The following is a 25,686-nucleotide window of genomic DNA, read 5'->3' as shown; positions in this document are numbered from 1 at the left end:
AATTTTGCTGAGTTTCCCAGGGACTGAGAGAAAACTACCAGAAGAAACAGGCTTCCCTGTGTTCTATAACTAGTAATCTACAACTGTCTTTGGTGGGGGGTGGGATTTATTGTTAGACAGCTACTTATCTGGCTCAGCTAGTCAGAGATGACCATGGTCACAGATCCAGTCCCTCAGGAGAGCTCCTTTGAGCAAAATGAATATGCTTGAAATCTGGCTATCCCCTTCCCAAATCCTCTTCCCATAATATAGTTCAAAACACCATACCACCTGCTAGAAAACAAGTTCAAATATATGTTCTCCTTGCGTGGTGATTTTCTTAACATCATTAATCCAATTTTAGGTGACTGGGCTCAGATCATGAGATGATATAATATTAGCTACTATTTATTGAAAAATGAGTGATATGATTTTTATAACATTTTAGAGATATGGGTACTATAGGCCTAGAAAGGTTGGATAGTACAGTAAGCATTCTATTGATCAGTTAATATTCTGTTCTCCCTCCAAATTATAAAACCAAAAGTAGTAAATAGGAAATGAAGTTCCTGCTTGATGCTAAAGAAATAAACAATTTGAAATGTGCAGTTCTACACATGTTTGGATTTTATCTATCTTTTATTTCATTCTGCATATCTAACTAGAGAGCATAATCCCCACAAATGGGAGTAGAGCAAGAAAAGAGAGTAATCTCTGCAAATTATACTTATATTCATAAGTATAAATTAGACTATAAAAGAGCTTCTCACTTTCAAATTCTAGATGAATAAAGTATCTGTAACTTCTTACAGACTCCAAATACAATTTCTTATGACCTGACAAGGTTATGTTTTAAAATTCAATAATTTTAAGCAATAAATTCATTTCCATTGAAATCCAAAAACAAAAGTGAAACTGAAGATTCAAGATGGGACTAAAAATCCCTAGTCTGTGCCCCTCTGAGGACTAGCCCTTCTTTTAGGCAGACAAGGCCCTGTGCATCGCTGAGGTTTCATCCCCTGCAATTTCCTAGCAAATGTAGCTTCCCCTCCCCCTACTCTCTCTCACACACACACACACACACACACACACACACACACATGCACTACTCTCCTCCCTCCAGTCCTATGGGAGCTCCAGTAAGATATTCAGGTCTAAAAAATTCCATTTGACAGTTTTACAGATGAGAAAACAGGCTCAAAGTTAAAATAACCCACAATTGTCACCTGCTGATTAGAGCCCCAGTCACCCAACCCATCCCAGTGCTCTGTTCACTGTTCCTGCCAATCCACAAAAGCCACAGAAAGCAGAGAGAAGGAAAATGGAAAGACACCCGTGAGAACACCACCTGCCTCAGAGAGACCTTCATGGGGACCTGCTCATGACACCAACTTATGGTGAGTATTGTTTATCTTCAGAAAACAGAACAACTTTCTCACTGAAGGTGTCTGTGAACTGTAATGTAATGAACCATGGGACACAAATGAAAAATTTAGAACCTAAGGCCCAGTAATCTGGATTTGGTAAGCAATATATCTATATTATATATATATAGTGGTTTTGAATTATGTTATGAGGCAGTATGTTGTGGTGGAAAAAACAGGCCCTCTACAATAAGATTGATTTTTGACTCTACTACTTACTAGCTGAGTGACCTTGAGTGGGTTTCATAATCTCTGCAAATTAATTTCCTCATCTATAAAATACATATCAGTTGTTGGGAGACTGAAATTTTGTGTGGGGAGAGAAGGAGAAAGGCAGAGGAACACAAGAGAAAGTGAGAGAGAGCTGGGAGCATATAGCAGTTCTCAGTAAACGAAAGTTTACAATGACCAGAATGAAATAGTCATACAAATGTCTGATCATTGAATGAAAAGCCTACTTTTTCGGTGGGGTCAACGCCTAGAAATATGTCTCCTTTGCTTTAGAACTATGGACGGGGAGACCCCTGAGACCCTAGACCATACAAAAGAGGTGCAGGTATGTCTTGTATTTGAAAATGTTTGAACCAGTGGTCATAGACTCTAAGAATATTCTGCATGCCTCTCCAAAGGCTTTATCTGAATACCTAGACAGTGCTTGATCCTAAAGTAAAAATGAAGGTGACCTTTAAGTGACTCCTCCCCATCTGTTCCTCAAGACTGGATTAAGCAATCTTCCTACATGTGTTCATGACACCCTACACTTCCTACATTGATTGCACTGCATTATAATTGCCTGTCTCCTCAAGCAAACTGTGAACTCCAGCATCATTTGACTCAGTACTATCCCCACTTTTTAACCAATAACGGGTTCTCAACATATAGTTTTGAATGAAAAATTCAGACAACCTCCTTCAAACATCTACTACTGCTGGCCCTAAAGTCAGCCTAAAGTATGAAGCTCTCCACCCGCTCCCAACCTCAAGATTGCTTCCCCCTCTTCCAATTCCCCTTAAAAGAAAGTCACTTCTCTAGTTCCAGCATTTATGCTTTTTGGGTATCTGCTCAGGATGTTCCTCATCATGTTAATCCACCCAGTAAATTGTGTTCAAAACCAGGATCTTAGGTACTGGGCCCAATGGCAGGGGTACAGCAAAGAATATGCCATGGTCCTTCACAGAATAAAGTGAGCTTGGATGAAGGTTCTGACTTTCAGAGAGACCACTAGCCATTAGCCAAAATATTTCTGGATCAGTAACTACACCCTATCATCACTTAACTCTCTAAAAATTATACAATGTGGCTTTAGAACCTGGTACATAGTGTACACTCGATAAATATTTGTTGGATAAAGGAGTGAATGGGCTAAGAATGGGAATTCCAGTTAGCTTTTATTGTTCTAGGCTGATATGGGAGATAGGCAGCAAATGTTGCCAAATCCTTTGAGTAAATCTAGATTACCCACGGAGCCCATATGCCCATCCTGAAAATTTACTAATATTTCAGAAGTTCTCTGAGGACAAGCGATGCTTCTTAGATACATTTCTTGTGTCTAACTAGGTGAGGCAGTACATTCTGATGCCACAGCTAAGCATGTTCTGCTTGTGTCAGAGCTCTCCTGGAGACCTTCCACCAAACAAAACACTGGTTAACTAACCTTCCAAAACTACCAGCCACTAGACTATTTCCTGCTTCTGAACTATCTTTGGCTCAAAGAGGACCCTGCTAGATTCTGTACTCTCCATTACTAATATTCTCAAATTATTTTGTCTTAGGCTTGGGTGCATGACTGACATGTATGGTTGGGGGACAAGATCTCTTCGTTATAAATTTCTGCAGGACTGAGCACACAGTAGGTGTTTAATAAATAAGTTATTTATTTATTTATCTTCAGAGTGTAGCCCTGCCCGGGGTCTCCATGACCATATTTTGGGGCTGGAGAAAAGGGTCAAAGTACAGTCTTCGTCTATTCTTCCAGACAGCTCTCATTCACTTTCTCTTGTCCCCTTCTTCTCCTGGGGACTGATAGCACTCTCAAGGGCTGCAGGAAGTAAGACAAACACGGAAAAGAAATACAGAATACACTTTAAATGTGACCGATTGGATGCTAGACTGGAATCTTCCCTTTCGGTAAACATAAATGCATCTAAAAATGACGACGATCAAAAGCCTGATCGCACTTCACCCACCCTCTAAAGTCTCCTGACATGTGAGACCTCAAACAGGGGTTCGGAAGGTCATCTGGTTTGGTACCAACTCTAACTCCCAAAGATTATTCTCCTGTGAGGTGAAGGAGAGGAAACAAGGAGGGGTAGCGAGATTTTCCACCCAGAGGGTGATCCAGATGCGGCTGGGATGGTTGGAACTCAAACGTCTTCCTTCAGACACACGCTTTCCCCCAGGGTTGCCAAGACAGAAGCGCCCCTATCAGTCTTCGGGTTGAATCAGCCCCAAGCGACCCGCTCTAAGGAGACTGTGACAGAGGAAAGGTCAAGACACACCCGGGTGTGGACGCACCGTCGGCGAGGCGCGGGCCAGGAGCGCCCCCCGCGGACCCCCCTCTCAGCCAATGGGAGTCCGAGGTCCCCAGATGATGAGACGCGGGGCCGCTGCTGGGCCAATCAGGCGCCGGGCGCGGCCAGGGGGAGGAGATGGGAGGAGAGGCCGGGGGCGATGGAGACACGGGTACATCAACACAAGTTTCTCACCTAGGAATGCGAGGGACGCTCCGCATCGCCTGCACCTCTCCAGCTCTGCGCAGGAGGAGAGCCCCAGGCTACTTCCTCCACCTCTCACACTGCTCCCTGCAAACGAGGGTGGGGCAGGAGGGCAGCTGAGAGTCCCTGTCATTGCTGGCCTTCCTTTTATGTTGCATGCAAGCAGAGAGAGGGCGCGGGACAACTTGGTGCTGGGCCACTGACCTCAGGCCCGGCGGGCCTCTGGGGCGGGAGGGCAGCAGCGGAGTGGCTGGGGGACTCCATGCGGGGGCCATGAACAGAGCGGCGCTCCTGGGACTGGCCCGCCTGTGCGCGCTGTGGGCATCCCTGCTCGCCCTCTTCCCCTGCGGAGCCCAAGGAAACTGGATGTGAGTATGCGGGCGTCAGGGAGCACGGGGTCCGTGGCCAAAGCGGCGCCCAGTCCCAGGGAACTTTCAACTAGGCAGGGGAAGGAGGGGCGGGGATCCCGGGACGGGTGATCTGGCTTTCGGGAAAGCACCTGGGATTCGAGAGGAGCGCAGGGGAGCGGCTTACGCTAGGGGCGGCCGTGCCTTACAGGTGGTTGGGCATCGCCTCCTTCGGGGTTCCGGAGAAGTTGGGCTGCGCCAATCTGCCGTTGAACAGCCGCCAGAAGGAGCTATGCAAGAGGAAACCGTACCTGCTGCCCAGCATCCGAGAGGGCGCCCGCCTGGGCATTCAGGAGTGCCGGAGCCAGTTCAGGCACGAGAGATGGAATTGCATGGTCGTCCCCGCCCCCGCCTCCGCCCCGATCGGCGCCAGCCCCCTCTTCGGCTACGAGCTGAGCAGCGGTGAGTCCCGGGACCCTCGGGGTTGGCGGGGCACGCCAGGCGACAACTCCTCCGCCAGGTTCTCCAAATAAAGGAAAACTGCGCTTACGTGGTCCCGTCGCTCTCTAAATCCCCAACGAGGCCCTTTCGTGCACGGGGATGGGGAGCGACGGAGGCCAGACCTGGGGTGCAGGTGCGGGTCCCCCAGGGCCAGAGCGGAGCACGCGGGGCTGGAGTTCTTCCTCCTACCCGCGGGGCTTCCCCAGAGCTGGAGAAAGACTCCGACTCTCCCACCCCGCCCACCCCCTCGGACCATGGAGCGCCCCCCTACGGGGGTGACCAGCTGGAGAAACATGATGTCGGCAGCGGGGAATGCGGCTGGCGCGTCTGCTTGGATTTAACCAGCCCTGCTGTTCCCCGAGCCCCGACAAGTGGCTCCCTGTAGAGAAGCCCCACCTCTGTGGGCTCCTCGGAGCGCCAGGCTGACGGCATAAGGGTGATGTTCAAGCGACGGTCCCCGACAACCCAACGTGGGCTCCCCCGAGCGGGGCCACTCTGGCGCGCTCCTCGGTCTTCGAGTCCTTCCCTCGCTTCCCGGCCCCGGCGCTGGCCCGCGGCGCGGAGAGCGGCGGAACAAGATCTGGCCTCTTCCACGTGCGCAGTGACTGGGTGAGGAGACAGGTACCGGGCGCCAGGATCGTGCCAGGAATGTCAGCAGAGCCAAAGGACGTTGGGACCGGGGCGCTGAAAGATGCGCTGTCGTTTTTCATGTTCTTTTCCGTTCTCCTTGCACCTCTGACCCTTCTCCACCCGGTCCCGGCACACACCACCGCCAAAGCCTCGCCTCTCCCGCTGCGTTTCGGCCGGCACGCCCTTCCGAAGGAACCCCGTCCCCTGCGGAGGAAAAAAAGAAAAAGAAAGATGTGGTCTTCCAGTTGCTGAAATGCAAAGGCATCAGCTGTGGAGAAGGCTTATTGGACAACGGGCGTAAAACTGTTTCCCCTCCAAACCAAATATTTGGAAAGAAAAAAAAAAAAAAGTCACCCGCTGAATCCCTTTTAGTCCATTTTATACGTATTTTACTGGAACTTTAATTTTCCAAGATTTTAGCTTCAATTCTACAGTAGGTGTGCTAAATATATGTTTTTCAATACTCTATACTTTTTCATTGCGATTTTTTTGCTACTGACATTTTAATTATCTCACCTTTCATTGCTTTCAAGACTGTAAGAGGATTAGCTAGAACTATATAAAAAGTTAAAATGTTTCACATTAATATGTCTAGTCTTTAATGTGAAAGTAAACGGTACCATTTATTTAATGATTGCGTTGGTCCTTCTCTAATTTAAATTTTCATTCTGACATGCATTATTTACACAAAAATCACACCGAAATTTTCACCTTGTGTTTTGTGAGAGCACATTTTAAGTTTTAAAAGAAATCTAGTTTTCTTAGGATGTTATATTACCATTTACACTATCCATGCAAAGAATTTTAAGTTTAATATGTGTTACTGAACTATTACTGTCAATTAAGCACTGTGAACTAAGTTCTGACATACATTTCACATTTGAAAAATAAAGAGATGACTTTAAGGTATAAGGACAATGTATGACATACAATATATGACAATTCCTGCAAGTAGGATACTGAAAATTAATGTTGCTTTTTAAGAGACTAGAAAAATAGAAAATCTTCCCTTCTAAATAAGTACTCATTAAATCATCCATTGTAAGTGATTGAAAAAAATGTCAGGTAAGATGATGAGTAGGAGACTTTGTTCTGAACATAAACAAAGAGTGGCATGGCCCTCTAATTTTGCAATTTATGTTTTTTCTAGGCACCAAGGAGACAGCATTTATTTATGCTGTGATGGCTGCAGGCTTGGTGCATTCTGTGACCAGGTCCTGCAGCGCAGGCAACATGACAGAGTGTTCCTGTGACACCAGCTTGCAGAATGGCGGCTCCGCAAGTGAAGGCTGGCACTGGGGTGGCTGCTCCGATGATGTCCAATATGGCATGTGGTTCAGCAGAAAGTTCCTAGATATCCCCATCAGAAACTCCACGGAAAAAGAGAGCAAAATACTGTTAGCCATGAACCTACATAACAGCGAAGCTGGAAGACAGGTATGTATTAGAAAATGGAATAATAAAAATCCAGTGTCTTTTAGGTTAATAACACTGGGATTACACATTTGGTTCAATATGTCCAAATGGTTTACAAACCAAACACTGGCAGCCCTCAAGTGGGATACTAAAAATTAATGTTGCTTTGACAAAGACTAGAGCAATAGGAAATCTCCCTTTCTAAATATGTACTCATTAAAGTAAGCAGTTGAAAAATTGATTTGTCTGGTAAGAGGATGAATGGGAGGCTTTGTTCAGAATAAATATGTATGTGTGTATACATATTTACATATATATACATGTATATACATGTGCATTATATACACATATCCATGCATATATATATACATATATATGTGATATATGCCTTCATGGTTATGTATTAACCACATTAGTTTCGTTTAGTTCTCCACTGCTGTGAGTTAAATCTTGCTGTAGAATGTGTTTGTGGTTGTATACTTCATATATCTACAACATTAACTATTAATGAATAGATGTACAAGTGCCTGTTGGGTTCATTGGTTCCACACTCTCACCCGATTAGTGGAAGAGCCACAATAGGATCTAAGGCAGAATCTATTAAGACAGAATCAAATTTCATTTTGCCAAATTTGAATTTGGATTATATTTTTAAAAATCTGCTTTTTAGTGGGCACTGGATCTTAAACATGTCAGTTTTGCCCTTACTTTATCTAACAAACATTCTTTTTTTTTTTTTTAAGTGAGATAGCAGGATTTATTGAGAGGACAGAAAAGCTCCCACAGTGAGAGGAGACCCAAAGGGGTTGCCCACAAACATTCTTAAGGAATACACAACACTTACCTAATGTTTTTTTATAAGGTGAAGTTTTTTTTTTGAAAGGGAAATATTTATTTTGTTACAAAGCAATATAAATGATTTCTGAAATTCATAAAATACAGGTAAGTGTAAAGAAGCTATAGATATATCTAAATATAGGTATTTTTAAATATAGTTATACTAAAAATGGAGAGAAAGAAAATTTGAAGAACTGCCACCTAATTAACCTCTTTTATGAATTCTACTTTTTAACATCAAGTTTTCTTAAATGGAGTTTACATTTATACTAATTAATATTGACACGATAAAATTTGGGTTCTACAACATAGTTGATTTAGTTGGCAATTCATAGTGACTTTCCCAAAAGAGTCGAAATCTTTTTTATGAATATATATTTTATGTGTTGTAATAAACCTTTCAGGGCAGGAATATCAGCACATATCGTATTTTCTTGTAAATATCCAATAACATATAAAGGTCCCAAAGTAGTCATTGCAATCTGCCACATTCTCCTAAAATAGTTGAAAACAAGCTAAAGTATCTCTTAGGAATATTTAAAATATATGTTGCATTTGTTTTACATTTATGGAAAATGAATAAATAGAACCCATTTAGAATAGTTGCATGTTCCCTCCAGTTTTCTTTTCTTAAACACCCTGGTTTAAAATACAAAAACAGAAAATTCAGCAAATGTATCACCATAACACTTCAAGTTTAAATTTGAATTTTCAATTCAATTTAAAATAGCAAAATAAAAAGTAGGAAAGTCAGTAAATAGCTATGTAAAGTTTTCATTTTTTTATTTAGAAAAATTTTAAAGTTATTTTATCCCACTAAAATAATGAACGCTTGCCCATGTCTCTCATCCTTAAGGTTTTATATTTTAAAAATAATAAGACGTTGCTTCAACTTAAAATGATCAAATAAAATAATTTTTATTATTTATAGCATATTAGTCTAAAGGGTTAAATGTAATTAATATGTGTTCTTTACAACTCTAGAGTTAAGCTAGAGAAAAATTTCAATATGTCAAATTAATATTATTTTAAAACAAGAAAACAGATAAATGTTTATTATCAATAGACCTTAAAAATCCATTAGTTAGTCTTTAAGTAATTTGACAGATATTTAACTTTTAACTTGAAAATCAAAACTCAGAAACGCATATGATTAATTATCTTAAATGAAGTCATCTCTAAACTTATGAAAAGCCCTAAAGCATTCTAAAATGTATTTTTATTTGTACTATTAGGTAGCTAATTATTTTATTTCATCTTGTGCATTTTTCAAAGTAGGTAGGTAGTGATATTTTTCTGTAACTATTAGCTTATTAGTAGTTTTAAAACGTTGTTTACATTCTGATTTTATTATACGCATACAACTATTCAGCATCAATTTTAACTTGCTTCTTTTAGCAAAAAAAAAAAAACAAAAACAGTTTTCTAATATTACCTGGGTTCTTACTATTTTTCTACACAGGCTGAAAATAATTCAACTTATACATATATATATACATTCTGTATAAATTTCAGAGTTTTCTCTATTGATTCTTGTTTTCTACATTGTCCTAGATGAAATCTTAAAATATTACAAAATATTTATCTGGTTATTTTGAAGCTACTATGCTTTTTGTTGGTTTTTTTTCTCATGAGGTACTGTAATTCAAAAATTTTTGTATTTTTCTTTCTATTGGTGGCAAAGAAAAAAAGAAACGAAACAAAACAACAACAATCCAAAATCAGGTTTCCAAGTTATTATCCAACATGGAAGAGCAGTCACCACTACTTTCAATATTGACAATTAGAATTTTAATCTAATTGGAATATTCTTGAATAAAATCAAGGTCTGTATTCAATTGAGTTGATTTTCTTAGTATCAGAATCCCAAACTCAAAAGGTAGGAAAGCGTTCAGAGAAATGTGGGTACTGGCGCTTAGTAGTACTATGAGCAGGATAGATGATTTTCTAACCGCTAACCTTAAATACTCTAATTCCCACTTGGTTTCTGACACCATTCCTAAAGTTATGACTCCAAGAATAATGTTTCTAAATGGTGATTGGCTAACAGAATGATGTGATGTCTTCCCAGGGCAGAACTTCTGGGAATAATGTGACTTGGAATATTTATGGGTATTTCTTTTGGTGTGCTTAAAATATTTCCATTCTTCCCATGTCCACCTCATAAACTTTTAAGTTTCCCTACCCCATAATTTGTTTTATGATGAGTAACTCAACAAAGTGGGAAGGGCCCGATCCCAAATTTTCATTGACCTGTTCCAAGAATATTTATAAGTAGTTGAACAACACATAGTGTTTTGCTTTTCAGCAGGTTCAAATATATTTTTGGACAGAAAGGGACAAAATGGGTCAGAGGAACAGAAATCCGACATACACCCATCCAACCTCATGTTGCAGTTTTTATAAAAAACTTAGATCATCTGATAGTTGACAAAATGAAATGTTAGTCACCAAATGTTCCACAACAATTTTCTGGCTATTTCTGTAAAATCTGGACAAAGTAATATACTGGAAAACAATCACCGCCTGCCGCATTACCTCTGAGTCAAAATTGTGGGACCAATCAGTCCGTAAACCACTTGTCAAGCAGTTTGCTATGTTTACATTAAGTATTCATGATACATCTTTCCTATTTCACTTCATTAGAACTTTATCAAATCAAAACTTACACAAGGAACCCAGTAGATTACATGCTACCCTCCTAAATTGCACTCCCATAGTTTAAAAATATTCCACCAAAATGTGCACATCTGTTTGTAATAGTTAACAAAACATTCCTCTGTTAATATCGTTATAAACCTTAACAACTCAACTAGAGTAGAGAAAGGAATTTTCTCATAACCACACAGCACTTACTCTGTTGCTATTCTCTTACTTTTCTGTTACCAGAAAATGACGGTGCTATTGCTGTAACTCAGAATGGCTATTTAACATTCATTAAGAATCCTAGCAGAAAAACTCCAGGATATACTTTTTGGGGAATGTTCATGTAATTTCCTTAAATATAGTTGCATTTTCCACTTTTGTTTTTTCTCTGTTCCACTAAAATTATCTTGCTGCATATAATATCGTATACCAACTTTCCTAATGTAAGTCAAGTGTCTTAACCACACTTTTTTTTTCTGTACAATTGGAATCATAAGTAACTGTTCATCAACTACTTACTATTAAGGTATTTCTTTCTATAAAACTAAATCTAGTAAAATATTTATAAAAATTGCTCTGAGAAACACTAAATCCTATAGAGTTAAGCCACTTGTATATGTCTGCCCTTGAACTCTGTATTTCATCAATTCTCTGAGTAGTGATTACTTTGCTTTATTTTAATTCCTATTTTTCCAAGTTCTTTCCATGAAGTATTATGGGGGTATAATCATTTAAATTGCATGTCAAATTATTGGTATTCTCCGTGAAGTCCATTTATCTTTCTATCCTAGAATATCTATATACAGATATAGATATATAACTATTCTAAGAATATTCTAAGACATTGCAGTATTCTAGGAATATCTATGTATGTTCTAGGAATATACCTAGATCTAGGATAAAATACATATCATATGTATAATAAAATATTTCTTCCTTGTACTTATTACTGATACTTATAACTCAAAAGTAATAGAATATAACTCATAGAAATGTCATTACAGAAAAATTTTGAATTCCAGGTATTCAAAAGGGCTAGTTTTCTAGAGTAGGAACATCCCTCCAAAATTTGAATACAAATTCAGTGGGTGATATAATTGAATTTGGAGGTCAGTCTCTCTTTTTATCCTTCAAACCTGTGAAGAAGTGTGTCACTTGTGTGGAATAACACTGTTGTGGACAGGACTAAGCCTTTGGAATTGGAAGAGAGCCCAGGCGGCTCAACGTCTCACAATACCATCCGCCTCTCAGCAGTGACTCTTTTGTTTAAGAAGGTGGTTTTTATTACTTCCCCTTGATTCAAGTTACCAACATAGGATGAGTTAAAACAGCTCAAGTGAGCTGGGCTAATTACTCAGTAAATATTTGGTGAGCATCTACTCTATCCTCCATGCTCTGCAAATCAGCAACATCTTACACAATGTCTAAACTGATCAATAAAAGAAAATGTCAGCTCCTCAGTCATGATCCAGAGGGAGAGACAGTTTTAAATCACTAGGTGATGATTGGTCAGGTTTAAACACATAAACATACATCCTAAGGTTTTTGATGATCTTTGGACAATTTGTTTTATTATTACCTAGCACTGAGTGAGCTCTTCCCCCCCCACACACACACATATCCTTTGGACACTTAAACTCTGAATAAGAGCAGGTAGACTGCATTGATGTTAATATTTATTTGCCTGGAAATGTTTTAAAGAATTGAGGGCGTTGTGACTATGAAATGCCATACATTTAACCAAATAAGCCTGGGTGGCATATTTTATAAATTGCTCTCATGTTATTGAAGAGTACCTTTAGTTCTGGGTTAAAAATAAATAGATATATCTATTAGGTTCTCAGTTTTGTGAATTCAAAAAGAGAATATGTGCCATATGCTATAAAGAACCGGATTTAAATATTATTCCGTTTATTATGTAAACACTACTAACATTGCACTAATCGATACCATATGCTCTCATTTAAGCTTACAAATATTATCATTTGTTGGAAATATTCTGTCTCATTCAATAATTCAGAAAATGTTGTTAGTTTATTTAAAAATGTAACTCTACAAACATGTCAATATCATGTTTGGTACAAAATAGCCAAGCACAGAGTCCTGTCAGTTTGGAGTTTTGAGGACTGCAAATAGAATTTTAAACTATGAGGTATTTCCCTCCTCTAGTAAGATTACACACATAATCTCCAAGTTAGTGAATGGATGGATCCATTCTTCATTTTACCCAGCATGTTGACAGAGCGTCAACCCTACAGCTAGCCTTAATGATTTATTAATCCACTCTGCCATCATCTGGGGATTGAAGGAAGCTGTGCTGGCTAGCCTGGTATGTAAGAGATTAGAGTCCTAAAACTTTTGAAATCTCTATATTGTTTTCGCACCACTAGCCTCACTGAAATTTTTTTTCTTGATTCTTCCTATACTTTCTTTTTTCAGAGAAAAGGGCATTTATTTAGATTTCAGTGTGTGCCAGGCAGTGGATATTACAAATATATGTAGTCTTATTGAATTTCTCAGCCCGTTTAAACTGAACTCATCACTTAGAATTGAAAAATTACGTAAACATTATCCCCTTTCTATTTTCTGTGCTAGGATTGTGCTACTGATCCAAAGACAGAACATATGTTTTGAATTAAGTTTCCAGAAGAGTGGGAAGATTTGCTGGAGCAACCGTACTCTAGCCCCTTCTCCTTTTGACCAGCTAAACCTAATTTGTCAGTTTCTCATGTAGTAATTGAATCAATAGATCTCACCCCTGGATGTCCGTTAAAATCATCTGAGCAGTTTGGTAAAAGTACCATGGGCTATACCCCACCCTCACCAATAAAATCAGATTGTCAGAGGTTTGAGTGTCAGTTATTTGTAAAGTTTAACTGCTCTTTCAGTGCTTCTCAGATTTTAATGTTCTGAGTCACCTGGCGAACCTGTTAAAATGCAGCCTTTGATTCTGTAGGTCTGGAGTAGGACCTGAGAGTCTACATTTCCCACAAGCGATCTGGTTTTGCCGGTTCATAGACCATACTTTGAGAAATGTGCAGAATGGTATCTGGAGCATAACAGGCATGCATAAGCATCCTCCCACACCTAAAATTACACAGGAGACTAGAAACAAAAGTAAGTTCCCTTTGTTATCTTAGGTAATCTCCAATAACAATATTAGCCTGGCCTACTACTTTAAATGCACTTGGAAAGATTTACTCTACAGGGTCAAGACATTTAAACACAGCACTTGGGACAAAACCAAAGGACAAAACATTTGAACCCTAAACAACCTTAAACATCCTTTGTATTCCTAACTATCATTTTTTATTCAGGAGGAAACAGACCCAGAAAGTTAAGTAATTAGATTAACTGTGCTTTCATCGTTGGGTAAAATGTTTCATGAATAATCGTTGAATGGTTACTGTTGATTTCAGGCCGTTGCCAAGTTGATGTCAGTAGACTGCCGCTGCCACGGAGTTTCCGGCTCCTGTGCTGTGAAAACATGCTGGAAAACCATGTCTTCATTTGAAAAGATTGGCCATTTGTTGAAGGATAAATATGAAAACAGTGTTCAGATATCAGACAAAATCAAGAGGAAAATGCGCAGGAGAGAAAAAGATCAGAGAAAAATACCAATCCGCAAGGACGATCTGCTGTATGTTAATAAGTCTCCCAACTACTGTGTAGAGGATAAGAAACTGGGGATCCCAGGGACACAAGGCAGAGAATGCAACCGTACATCCGAGGGTGCAGATGGCTGTAACCTCCTATGCTGTGGCCGAGGCTACAACACCCATGTGGTCAGGCATGTGGAGAGATGTGAGTGTAAGTTTATCTGGTGCTGCTATGTCCGCTGCAGAAGGTGTGAAAGCATGACTGATGTCCACACTTGCAAGTAACCACTCCATCCAGCCTTGGGCAGGACTCCTCAGCAACATACAGTGGCATCAGGATCCTCTCCCTTGCAGGGCTGGCAAAGTGGACTTCTGCCTTGGAAGCCCAGATCCTTGGGCTTCTCTGAGGGTTTTGTGGACTTGATCGACACTTTCGTTTACCTGATTGACCCACTGAGCATGTGGATTTCTTGGGATTTTTTTTTTTTTTTTTTTTTGAGTTGGAGTCTCAAACTGTCGCCCAGACTGGAGGGCAGTGGCCGCTTCCGGCCACCGCAACCTCGACCTGCTGGGCTCCGGCGATCCTTCTGCCTCAGCCTTCCAAGTAGCTGGAATTACAGGCATGTGCTACCATGCCCGGCTGATTATTTGATTTATTGTAGAGATGAGGTCTTGCTGCCCAGGCGGGTCTCGAACCTGCGGGCTCAGGCAATCCACTCACCTCAGCCTCCCAAGGCGCGGGATTACAGGCTGAGCCACCGAGCCCGGCTTCTTGGGATTTTAATGCTGAAGAAGTTTGTATTAATCTTTTGATGGTTTGGGAAACATATATGGACATACAAGCAAGATAATCTGTTTCCTAAGCAAGAAAGCACAGGAAAGTTCTTTCATGCTGGGAGGCCTGCCACACTCAAGATAAGATCCTCGAATATGGACTTCAACAATGGTGGGTGAACATTGGTCATTTTAAAAAGACACCTCTTATAGCAGCAAGGAACGGTAACATGAATCTCATTTATTCTCTCAGTATTTTAATTGAAGACATCATACTATATATGCATAAACAGATGTTGAAAAGTTAACATAGGCAGTGCATAAGCAGTGGGCGTTTACTTACCCTTTCAAAAGAAAGGCAATTAAAAAGAATTTCATAAGTGATCTGATATCCCCAGAAGTGTTTGCTAGAAATGTTTAGTGACAAATAGAAAGAATCAAAATGTAAAGAATAAAATGTAATTTGGATGTTAAGTGCCTTTTAACCTGGAGAATCTAGGAAAAGCTCCAGAAGGTATTTAGCAATCTTTGATCTTCAAATTCATACTTTTATTATACACCAGTTTCCATTGTTAAAAAATGAGATACTGGAGTAGGGAGGGATTCTGAAAATGTTTGGGAAAAGTAAATATAAAAATATAAAACTCGGGAATGGTGGCTGACACCTGTAGTCCCAGCACTTTGGGAGGCCGAGGTGAGATTGCCTCAGCTCAGGGGTTCAAGACTAGCCTGGGCAACTTAGTAAGACCTTGTCTCCACAATAAATCAAAAATATTAGCCAGGCATGGTGGTGTGTGTGTGTATTTCCGGCTACTTGGAATGCTGAGGCAGAAGGATTACCTTAATCCAGCAGGTCGAGGCTGTGGTGGCCATGACTATGCCACTGTCCTCCAGGCAGGGCAGCAGAGTGAGACTTCAACTCAAATAAATAATAAATAAATAAAGAGCTCCCGTATGGGGGGTGGGTTGTAAAAAACCCAGAATTTACTTATAAAAAATTGTGTATTTATTCGTACATGTTTAAACTTCAGGCACCTCCAAAGTACTCTCTGTTTAATGCAATACACCCATCGGGAAGCTTTTTTCACTGCTCAGTTTTAGAACTTGTCAGTTTTTATGCTTTAGTGCCTCTGCCGTTTTTGGTTTCACCTCTTTCATATTGGCAAAACATTTTCCTTTGAGGACTTTTTTCATCTAGGGAAACAAAAAAAGTTGCTCGGGGTGAGATTGGGCAAATGGGGAGGCTGGGATATGAGGGTCATGCTGTTTGGAGTCAAAAACTGCTGAACGTTCAGCATGGTATGGGCACGAACGTTCGTAAATTACCCATCATGAAATAAGCAAACGCATTGAAAGAAATCTCCAAATAAAAATTCACTGAAGCCGAACACAGCCTCTCACAACAATGCTCGCTGGTACACTGATGCCGATGGGTTCTTAGAACACTTATCTAGCAGGGCAGCCCTGTACTACAAGGGGCTTGCCCTCTAAAAGTAATTGCAGGTTTTGGGGGGTTCCCTCATATATTGAAAAAAAAAGCACCCTGTAAGTGTGTAAAGACAGTATTTTGTATAGAATTTTGTTTTAAAAAGTTTATATTTTGTAAATACAGTATTTAAGTTATATGATATATATAAAAACTTAAGACATTTATTGTCAAAACTCAAGAGTGAAGGCAGTAAGATTATTTCAGAAATAAGATTAGCTTCTGTTTCTTTCTCAGACTATTAACTCTGGCTTTTTTAACTTTGAAAAGAAGTTAATTGAGCAGTTAGTTATATGGATGTGTATTTCTTGCTAAAACGACAGTTTTACATGTTCCAGATTAAAAAGTGTTGCAAAAATTTGCAAATTGTGTTATTTCAGCAGTCAGATGAATTGAATTTTCTTTTCACATTAGTTATGCTTAACTCATAAGGTTATTATAATAAATTATATAGTAAAAGTCTTAACTGGAAAAAAGAATCTAAATCAGAATAATGATCAGTTTGTGGAGTTGATATCCTGGGTATTTATTATATTGTATGTAATGCTGCATTTCTATTTGAATGTGGGGTGGTCTTCCTCGTTTTAATATTCATGCATGTATACTCATCATATTTTACAAGGTCCTGGTGAAAATTACAGGGCTGTATTTAAGGTTGTATTTTAATGTAAATGCCTATGTTTTTTATGAATTGTTAAATATTACAATATTTTATAGAAAATATAGATTTTCTAAATTCAGAATGGACAAAGAAAGAATATTCATTCTCGTTTTAACATAAAAAAAGGTTTCCTTGCCCCCTTGGATCTCATTCTATTTCCTTTTAATTTTATTTACTGAGACAGCAAAAATTAAGAAAAAGAGCAAACCCATGGAAAGTGTCCCAGGTCTAGTATTAAATAAAGACTAAGCATTTAGCTGAGACCCTTAAAGTGTAACAAAGTTATTATTTACTAAATGAGAGACTCAGAAATGGCAAATGAACAAATATAGTATGTATTTAAGAGTGGTTTTCCATTGTTCAGCATCCATTGAATAGAGTAACCTGAAAACATTTATTTTCTGCCTGTTTTTACAAAGTTAATCTATTTTATCTTTATTGAACATAAGCACTCTCTTTAATTAAAAAAAGAAAGAAGGAAGACTGTAGTTTCTATTAACAACCAATTCTATTATTTAGAAAACTTTTTGTAATGACCTTATCAACTGCCTGTGAGAATCTGGCAGCCTCTAATTCACAAATATTTGATTACTATTCAACCATAGCTTTTAAAAAAGAGTGATGCACATTTGTATACCTAACCCTGACTTGCATCCCATAACTTTAAAATTAAAAAAAAAAAAAAGTGATTCTAACTCAGGTTCTCCTTTCTGGGATGCCTGAACAAGAACTCCTGATTCCTAAGCTGCGTCTTTGGGTTCTTCTTTTCCTTCTCACCCTTGCACCATGTTGGAAGCCCTCCTTAAGTTTCTCACCCATCTGGCTGGCTGAAAGCCTGGCCTTAGCCCATTTCCTTCCCACTCCCGGTCACAGTAGAGGTAGCACCATGGTGTCCCTGGGATCACAATTGCGGAACCCAAAAGTTCCTATCCCGTCTAGACTATTTTATAACCTTCATGTCCAAGGCTCCTTACGTTGCAAGTGACAGAAAACTCAGACCAACTGGTTTAAACATTAAAGGAAATGCATTGACTCAGTCACTGAAAACTCCAGACTTGTGACTGGTTCAGGTGAGGCTTGATCCATAAGCTCACACCATGTTCCCTGGGGTCTTCATTTCTTTAGGCTGGGTTCTGGCATTGCTTTCTACTTCCAGCTCCACAAGGTGTTGCAACCTGCCTGCTCCGAACTCTCCCATTCCAGCAGCTCCAGGCTCTCTGCTTTTCTTAGCGACATGGCTGCCACATTTCCATACCTAACATCCTCCTACCATTACCACTCATTCTAAGGAAAGAGAGGTTCTAGTCTAAGAAAAGAGAGAGGTTCTTTCCTGGTGGCTCACACAGAAGACGGGAAACCTCTCTTTCCCAGGAGGCTCAACAAAGATGGTCTGAGTCTTCTTGACTCTAACTGGTTAAATGTGCCCAGCTCTGAACTAATCACAATGACTATTAGTAGTTGGGATGGGATCTAGGTACATGGATCCACCTTAAGCCATTTGGCCCATGCTGGAACTGGCAGTGAGGTTCCCTCCAACTAAAACGACACAGCGTGAGAATAGAGTGGGGGCGGCTTCCCTAAAGGAAAATCAGGGCATTACATTCTCAGTAAAGGGCACCTGGACATGGGACAGGGCAGCAAAGACATCAGATGTCCCAGTTCGAGTGAGCTGTTTAGGAGACAGCCTCCAGCATCACATAGAGCACACAGGCAGAGCAAGCCCAAAGCACTGTGCATTGTACACGGGGGTAGGGCTCTGATTTGTTTAAATGCCCTTTATGATGTTAAAAGGGAGGGAGGCGGGAAGATGCTCTCGTGTGTTATTTTGCAATATAGGAGTTGAACTTCTTTGTAAATTTGAAACTATTTAATAGAGACAATGATAAGAGGCAGTGATTCATCCTGAAATGAAATCAAGAAAAACATACCCAATGGCATTATCTGTACCATCTGGATAAAGAAGTTGACTAATTAAGGCATTTTCCTGATAACAGTACTTTACACATTAACAACACATTAATTTTTTTGAATATAAGCAACTGTATTATTTCCTTTTTAATAATTTGGATGATAGTCATTTTGTATTTTAAGGAACTGTGATAGTTATATTAAGAATTACAATAAAGTTTTAATTACACACATTAGATAATGTGACCTTACATGTTTTTGCAGCTTTAAAACAATGAGTTATTCACAGTAAATATTTTTATTATTTATTTTTTCTCTTTTGATTTTTTTATTTCAAAGATATGGGGTATAGTAAATATTTTTAAAACACATTTTAATTTTCTGAGGTACTGCTAGTACTGATAGAGTGTTTGTTTTTACTTAGTTTAAAAGGTGGAAGCAGAAAAGCTGCTTATTAAAATATTTACTTATAGGCAATTTGGGGAGTTGCAGATACTTTTTGGATCATCTTCCAAACGTGGTCAAAGACTGAGAAATTAACTATTTGGAGATCGGTGGTTATCTACAATACTATGATCCATTTGGCTGTTTGAAGGAAGAAAAATTCAAGTCGCATCTCCAGAAATCATAAATACTCCTCAAGACTAGTCCTTCTTAAGGAAAGTTGGCTAAGGTACCTTTTTTTTTTTTTAATTTTAGTTTTACTATAGAGTAAATGTGATAAATGATGACATTTTGGGGAGCAGGATGATGATAGTGGCACAGCATGAAAGGGGACACAGTGGTATACCAGGAAGGGACTCCTTTACTTGGAAAGAGAAAATAATATTAGCAAACACTTAGATGGCACTTAGTATGTACCAGGATCAAGTAGTTTAAGTAATCATTAAGTCTTCACAACAACCTCGTAAAGTAGGTATCATTACTGTGTCTTCATTTTATAGACGAAGAAACCTAGACACATGGTAAGTTAAGTAAGCAGCCCAAGGTCACACAGAATAAATTGGCTTCAGCATTTGCGCCATTAACCACTGAGTTGTTTCTGTGCTTTTCACAGTATCAAAATTGTCAATAGACCGTGTTCACATACATTATTTGAAGATTTGGAGAGATTTGTAAATACAGTGAAAATCACAGGATGTTCCTTCATGGTTTGGTTGTATAAAATGGGTTGAGGAGCAGGGAGCAATGGAATGGCAGAACCAAGATCTTAGAATTCACTATGAAATATAATTAAAATACGAAGCCTCTTGATTTCTAAGCTCAAAGGAATTTAAGCTGACTCCTATTTTAGATCGCAATGGGGCTAACAGTTGGATTGTACAAGAATGTAACAACCATTCCAAAAGAAAATGACTAGGGGTAAAGATCAAACTAATTTAGTGTGACATAAAATAAATACTTACATCCTTTTTATTGTTGCACTCACAGCCAATTGTTACATAAGATGTTATTTTTAATAGAGGGATAAAATTTACCATTTGTAATGGTTTACATTCACATCCAAAGAAAAACCACCAGAGGTAGTTTGCACCAGATTAAAACCTTTTGAAACAGAACCATGTTTAGCAACAGTGGCCTTCCCTATTTGGTTGTAAAGAGTCAGAAATAAATGAGGACCGAGTCAACACAAACTAAAGTTTCATGTGCAAGTTTTTAATTGGCAGTTAAGTGAAGACATCCGATTTGTGTGTGAGACCTGGAAAGGCAGAAAGTATGGCAGATCCAGAGCTGCCTGTTTCCCTGTCAAATGGCCTTCCAGAACCCTCGGGGTAATACCATACCTCCACAGAGGCCAAGAAGCTTTCCTTGTCTACATTTTAGTAATAATCACACATCCATGATTGTGGTCCACATCTGCCTGGCCCTGTTTAATCTTGAAGAAAGGGCAGCTCCTTGTTATCCCTAATTACTCTTCGATAAAGGACTATCACCAAGTTTAGCAGCACATTTAAATACACCTCAAACTTTTTATAAACCAAGGAAAGATGTCAATATACAAGATGGAAATCCATAATTACCTATCTTAGTACCTAACACTTACTCTTTCTTAGTGCTAGCCATTGCCACTGCTTCAATCCTCAACTCCTTGGCAAAGAACTCGTTGTTCCTCACAAGGCTGTATGCAAGGCAAGGACAGGGCAAAATAGCAAAAGGGGAAAAGTGAAGATGTGAATGGGACATCCTCTCTAACATGTCCCTGACTTAATGGGCACTGGATAAGTAATTTTACAAACTGAAAGATACATTTCACTACTCAGGGTGAGGAATTCTTTCCTTCACCGGCTTGAAGATCTTTTCTCCCCCAAATGCCCAAATTATTAATTCCTGAGAAGCTGTACTTTAAAATTTGTTGACGAAATATAAGAATGACCAATCTTCAAGTTCCAGTTTCCACATCTCCTGTAACCATTCCCAAATCCAACATACCCAGTGCTTTAGAACCACAGGAAACCTATTTCCATAATAGAAAGTTAACCTCCCTTGTAAGGTATTAACAGTTCCACAAGAACTAGTTTTCAACTTCATTCTCAGTCAAGTCTCAGATTTCTGTGGCAGTCTGAGAGGTGCTCATTCACTTACCTTAAATCTCAAATCCTCTCCCTAAGAGGGGACAGGAAGCCATGTGGGATAGACTACACTCCCCAGGCAAGAATTAGAGCCCAGAGCTCATTCCTTACACCAAAAGAAATTCTCACCAATTAACTCTCCCACTTTCCACCTGGTGCCCGCCCGCGAGAACCACAACTCTCAGGGACTACTGCCTTCTCCTCTAACTGAACATATTGCTAATGCTGACCTTGGCATTATTTGCTTTTAAATCTCTCCTCTGCCCAGGTGCAGTGGCTCAACTATAAACCCAGCACTTTGGGAGGCTGAGGAGGATCGCTTGAGCCCAGGACTTTGAGACTAGCCTGGGCAACATAGCAGGACTTCGTCTCTACAAAAAAATAAAAAACTTAGTTGGGCATGGTGGCATATACCTATAGTCCTTGCAACTCAGGAGGTTGAGGAGGATCACCTGAGCCCAGATGATCAAGGCTATGGTGGGCAATCATCGTGTCACTGCACTCTAACCTGGATGACAGTGAGACCCTAACTAAAAGAAAAAAAAGAAAAAAGAAAAAAAAAATTACCTCACTTCTGCTCAGAGCTTGCACTAGCAAGATATTCTGTTTGGAGTTCATTTCTGTTCTTGTCAAATAAAACAGACAGTACTTCTGTATTCAGGCTCCCAATATACAGAGTATACACAAGCTAAACTGCTTTTGGAACTGAATTTAGAAAGATTTCCATGCTATTATAAACATCTGTAAATAATAAAATAAAATGCAAAATTCACATGAAGTTTCAGGATCAGAAAATTTCACAGGTTTACACTGGGATCTTAGCTAACACACAAGGTTCCTCTGCTTTGAGGGATCTACTTACAGAAAAACAGCAATTGTGTTCAACAGGTCGACTTCCAAATTGGCTGTTTTATTACACTGGTGATACAGAAGGCTAAGCTTTGGAGAGAAGTCACTGGCCCCAGTACCGACTTTGTTCTGGGCCAAAGGGTGCGAACGGAGGCGCTGCATCTCACCCTGATGACTATCCCATCCTGCCCTGCAGCAAGAATTGTGCTTATTAGGAGTGAAGATCAAAGCCTGTGCTCGCCAATGAAGCTGCCACAGAAGGAAGCCCGCAGAGGCTCCCAGTCTCTTGGGCTCTAGTCCACTGAAGGCCAGGCCAGGCCAGCAATGGAACTGTCATGTGACCATTTATAAACTAGACCTGCCTAGGGATACACGAAAGCTTGAATGCTATTTATGAAGGGGAGTAGAATGTCAATATATAATGAGTGAAAGGATAGATAGTATATGAAAATCAGGGGCTTGGATGTTAAAGAGAATCTCAGGTGAACAGCTGCATCCTTGCCCATGATCTTACTACCCAAGTTAATAGTTCCCTCCTGGCTTGGTAAGATGGGATTGGAAAGCTGGAGAGGCTGACTTGTTAGCTCTTCTCTTGGGTTAAAATGTTACTAGCCGGCACAATGCATGGTTAATACTAACAGCAATTACACAAGCTGCATTTAATGAGTTCTTGGTGCCAGGCACCAAGAACATAGGACACAGACTTTCTCAACATCCTCAAGTAGTTCACAGTGGAACAGAAATGAACACACAGGCAAGTCCGTACTCTTAGCCAGTATGCCAATCTTCCCACAACAGGATTCTCTCTTCTTGAAAGTTTTTTGATCCCTTTTCTCTCTGGCTGTTAAGTGAAACAAACATGGGCTATGTGAAATGTCACAAGTTGCAGGTTCCTGAGTTAATTTTCCCTGTAAAAGGGAGTATTTTTAAAAACCAATTTAGCCTCAGCTTGTTCTTTTAATATTCACTGCACTCCAGTGGTTGGCAAGATCGGTGCAGAGCTGAGGAGTAAGGTAGTCATAGCAGCATGTAGTTGTAAATTAGCTGTACCGAGGAGAATGTCTTCCTCATGCTGAGTTTGCTTACAAATTGCCCATGGGACAAGCCCAAGAGAAAAGTCTCTTCTGTCTTTATTCTGAAGACTGGTCAGTCCCTTTTCCTTTCTGGCTACCCACAGAAGAGACATCCAAGTGTTGAATGTGTTTTCTTAATAAAGCTGTCCTCAAGTAGTCTGTGCCCTCACTGGCCCTGAAGAAGGTTCTAGGACCAGAAGAGCTTCTTAGATTCTCCGAAGGGCCTTTCACCATGCTCCCTTCACACTGTCTAATAGCAACTGAGTGACATACCCTGGCCAGGCCTGCTTACATTTCACTCCAGCAGCCTTTGATTTGACTGAAACCTCAGCAAGGGGATCACAAGAAACAGCAATCAATCAACAGAGAAACAAGGCCCAGTTCAACTGAGGGAGCTGTGAGGGAAATGGAAATTAACTAGCTACAGACCTATGACCATCAAAAACCAAGTGTATGAAAGAAAAAATCATCCTAAAAAGAGATAGGAAAAGAATCCTTCTCAGAAATGCTTTAGAAAAGATGAAATCTGTTACTTTATTCTATCACTCTAAAGTACATGGAATTATTACTGTCCAAGTGGTTGCCATAAAGAGGTTAAAGTGGCAAGTCGTCTTCCTGATGAACACAAGTTTTCTCTTTCATATTCATTAGAAAATGTATTTTAAATGAATTTCCATTTTTAACCACTCTACTGACATAACACAGCACATTTCACATTCTTTCAATTAAAAGGAGGTTGTCAACCAGACTGAATAAAATTGTATCCTTTTGGTCTTTTATAATTTATGGAAACTTTTAAAGTATAAAGTGTAACACAGAAGTTGACTGATTGAGCTTTCTGACTGATTGAAAAACAAGTACAATATAGGAAGAATGAAAGATTTCACTTTAATCTAATTAAAAGTCAAGAATAAAGACTCTGGACAATATTTCTTTAATTTCCCAAATATCACGTATTCTCCTACTTTTCTTTCACTCACTTTTGACAATCATATAATACACTTGTTCTGAAAAAGCATCCGTGATTACAAATAAAAAATATGCACCCATAAGCCCTAAAGCACCATTTAAAATACTATATTAATAATTTTAATTTCTGATTTTAATGAATTCTTAACATTAAATGAGCACTGTTTCATGTACAATGCTGATTTTTAAGAGATCTGAAAATGAAATGTAGTAAAGTTATTGCTTTCAGAATTAAGTTGGCACAATCTACACAAGATATAATCAAAAAGCAAAACACACCAAAGCAGTTACACAATCAATCCTTATCCCTTCTTTTGACATTTTTAAATTAACATTTAAAAAGCTATCCTTACAATTTTAGTAAAAGAGATGTCCTGTCACCTAGATACCTAAATTCTAGACACGGTAAGACACTTCAAGAATATTACTGTGTTTAACCACAGCAATAATTTAACTTTTCGCATGTTAAGCAGTGTAATAAATGCTTGAAAAACCTTGAGGTCAAGTTCTGTAGGTATATTACTTTGCCAGACAATACCAAAAAAATCACAATGCAAAACCAAGAGTATTTATTTTCATTATTTAAAAAAATGCAACATTTATTTCACAATCCCTGGAACTGTAAAAGAGTTATTCTTTTAATTGACAGAGTCAAAGGAAGTATTTGAAATGTCAAAATACATATGCTGAATGTGATTTAGCATATAAGCACCAAAAATCCAAAAAGTTTACAAAAATTGTTTAAACATATAAGGTGCATGTATTCATGAATTACATTCGGTTTGAGGGAAGAGACAGTACCCCAAAGTTCATAAATATTTAAGAAATATCTGTATAGTTTCCAACTTTATTTATAGCTAAATAACAAATACTGCTTTCAGGTTTCTTTACACATCGATCTTAAACTTAGGTTCAAAATTTAAGTGCTGTCATACTGGGAATGGCAGTTTAATCACATTTGTTTATATTTCAGTTTAAGATACTTCATACAAGTATTTAATGCCCTAAAAACTTTTGTTTAAAAACAGTCATTTAGTGAACACCTGAAGCTAACAAAAAAGTTAGATCTCAGCCAGGCTCGATGGCTTAACCTGTAATCCCAGCGTTTTGGGAGGCCGAGGTGAGTGGATAGCCTGAGCCTGTGGGTTCAAGACCCACCTGGGCAACTTGGCGAGACCTCATCTCTACAATAAATCAAAAATTAGCCAGTCGTGGTAGTGCGTGCCTGTAGTTCCAGCTACTTGGAAGGCTGAGGCAGAAGGATGAGGGAGCGGCCACTGCACTCCAGTCTGGGTGACAGAGT

At 39.4% G+C, this 25,686-nt stretch overlaps 1 protein-coding gene across 1 annotated transcript; it reads left to right on the top strand.

The window, feature by feature from the left end:
- Positions 1-4,363: 4,363 nt before the first annotated feature.
- Positions 4,364-14,499, top strand: WNT16 (Wnt family member 16). The gene is made up of 4 exons (XM_008063878.2): positions 4,364-4,485; positions 4,676-4,926; positions 6,746-7,032; positions 13,914-14,499. Exons 1-4 carry the CDS (start codon positions 4,391-4,393, stop codon positions 14,376-14,378), a joined length of 1,098 nt encoding a protein of 365 aa, XP_008062069.1. The 5' UTR covers positions 4,364-4,390; the 3' UTR covers positions 14,379-14,499.
- The last annotated feature ends 11,187 nt before the right edge of the window (positions 14,500-25,686 follow it).

The sequence above is a fragment of the Carlito syrichta genome, unplaced genomic scaffold, assembly GCF_000164805.1.
Source record: "Carlito syrichta isolate Samal-C Ts95f unplaced genomic scaffold, Tarsius_syrichta-2.0.1 Scaffold307112, whole genome shotgun sequence".
Lineage (NCBI taxonomy): Eukaryota > Metazoa > Chordata > Mammalia > Primates > Tarsiidae > Carlito > Carlito syrichta.
The sequence above is the reverse complement of the archived record's forward strand: the minus strand, read 5'-3'. Positions and strand labels throughout refer to the sequence as shown.

Excerpts from the sequence above, each read along its gene's own strand:
- WNT16 (XM_008063878.2), top strand. The coding sequence starts at position 4,391 with ATGAACAGAGCGGCGCTCCTGGGACTGGCCCGCCTGTGCGCGCTGTGG. Across the intron at positions 4,486-4,675 it reads GGAGCCCAAGGAAACTGGAT|GTGGTTGGGCATCGCCTCCT; the intron begins GTGAGTATGCGG and ends CGTGCCTTACAG. Across the intron at positions 4,927-6,745 it reads CGGCTACGAGCTGAGCAGCG|GCACCAAGGAGACAGCATTT; the intron begins GTGAGTCCCGGG and ends TGTTTTTTCTAG.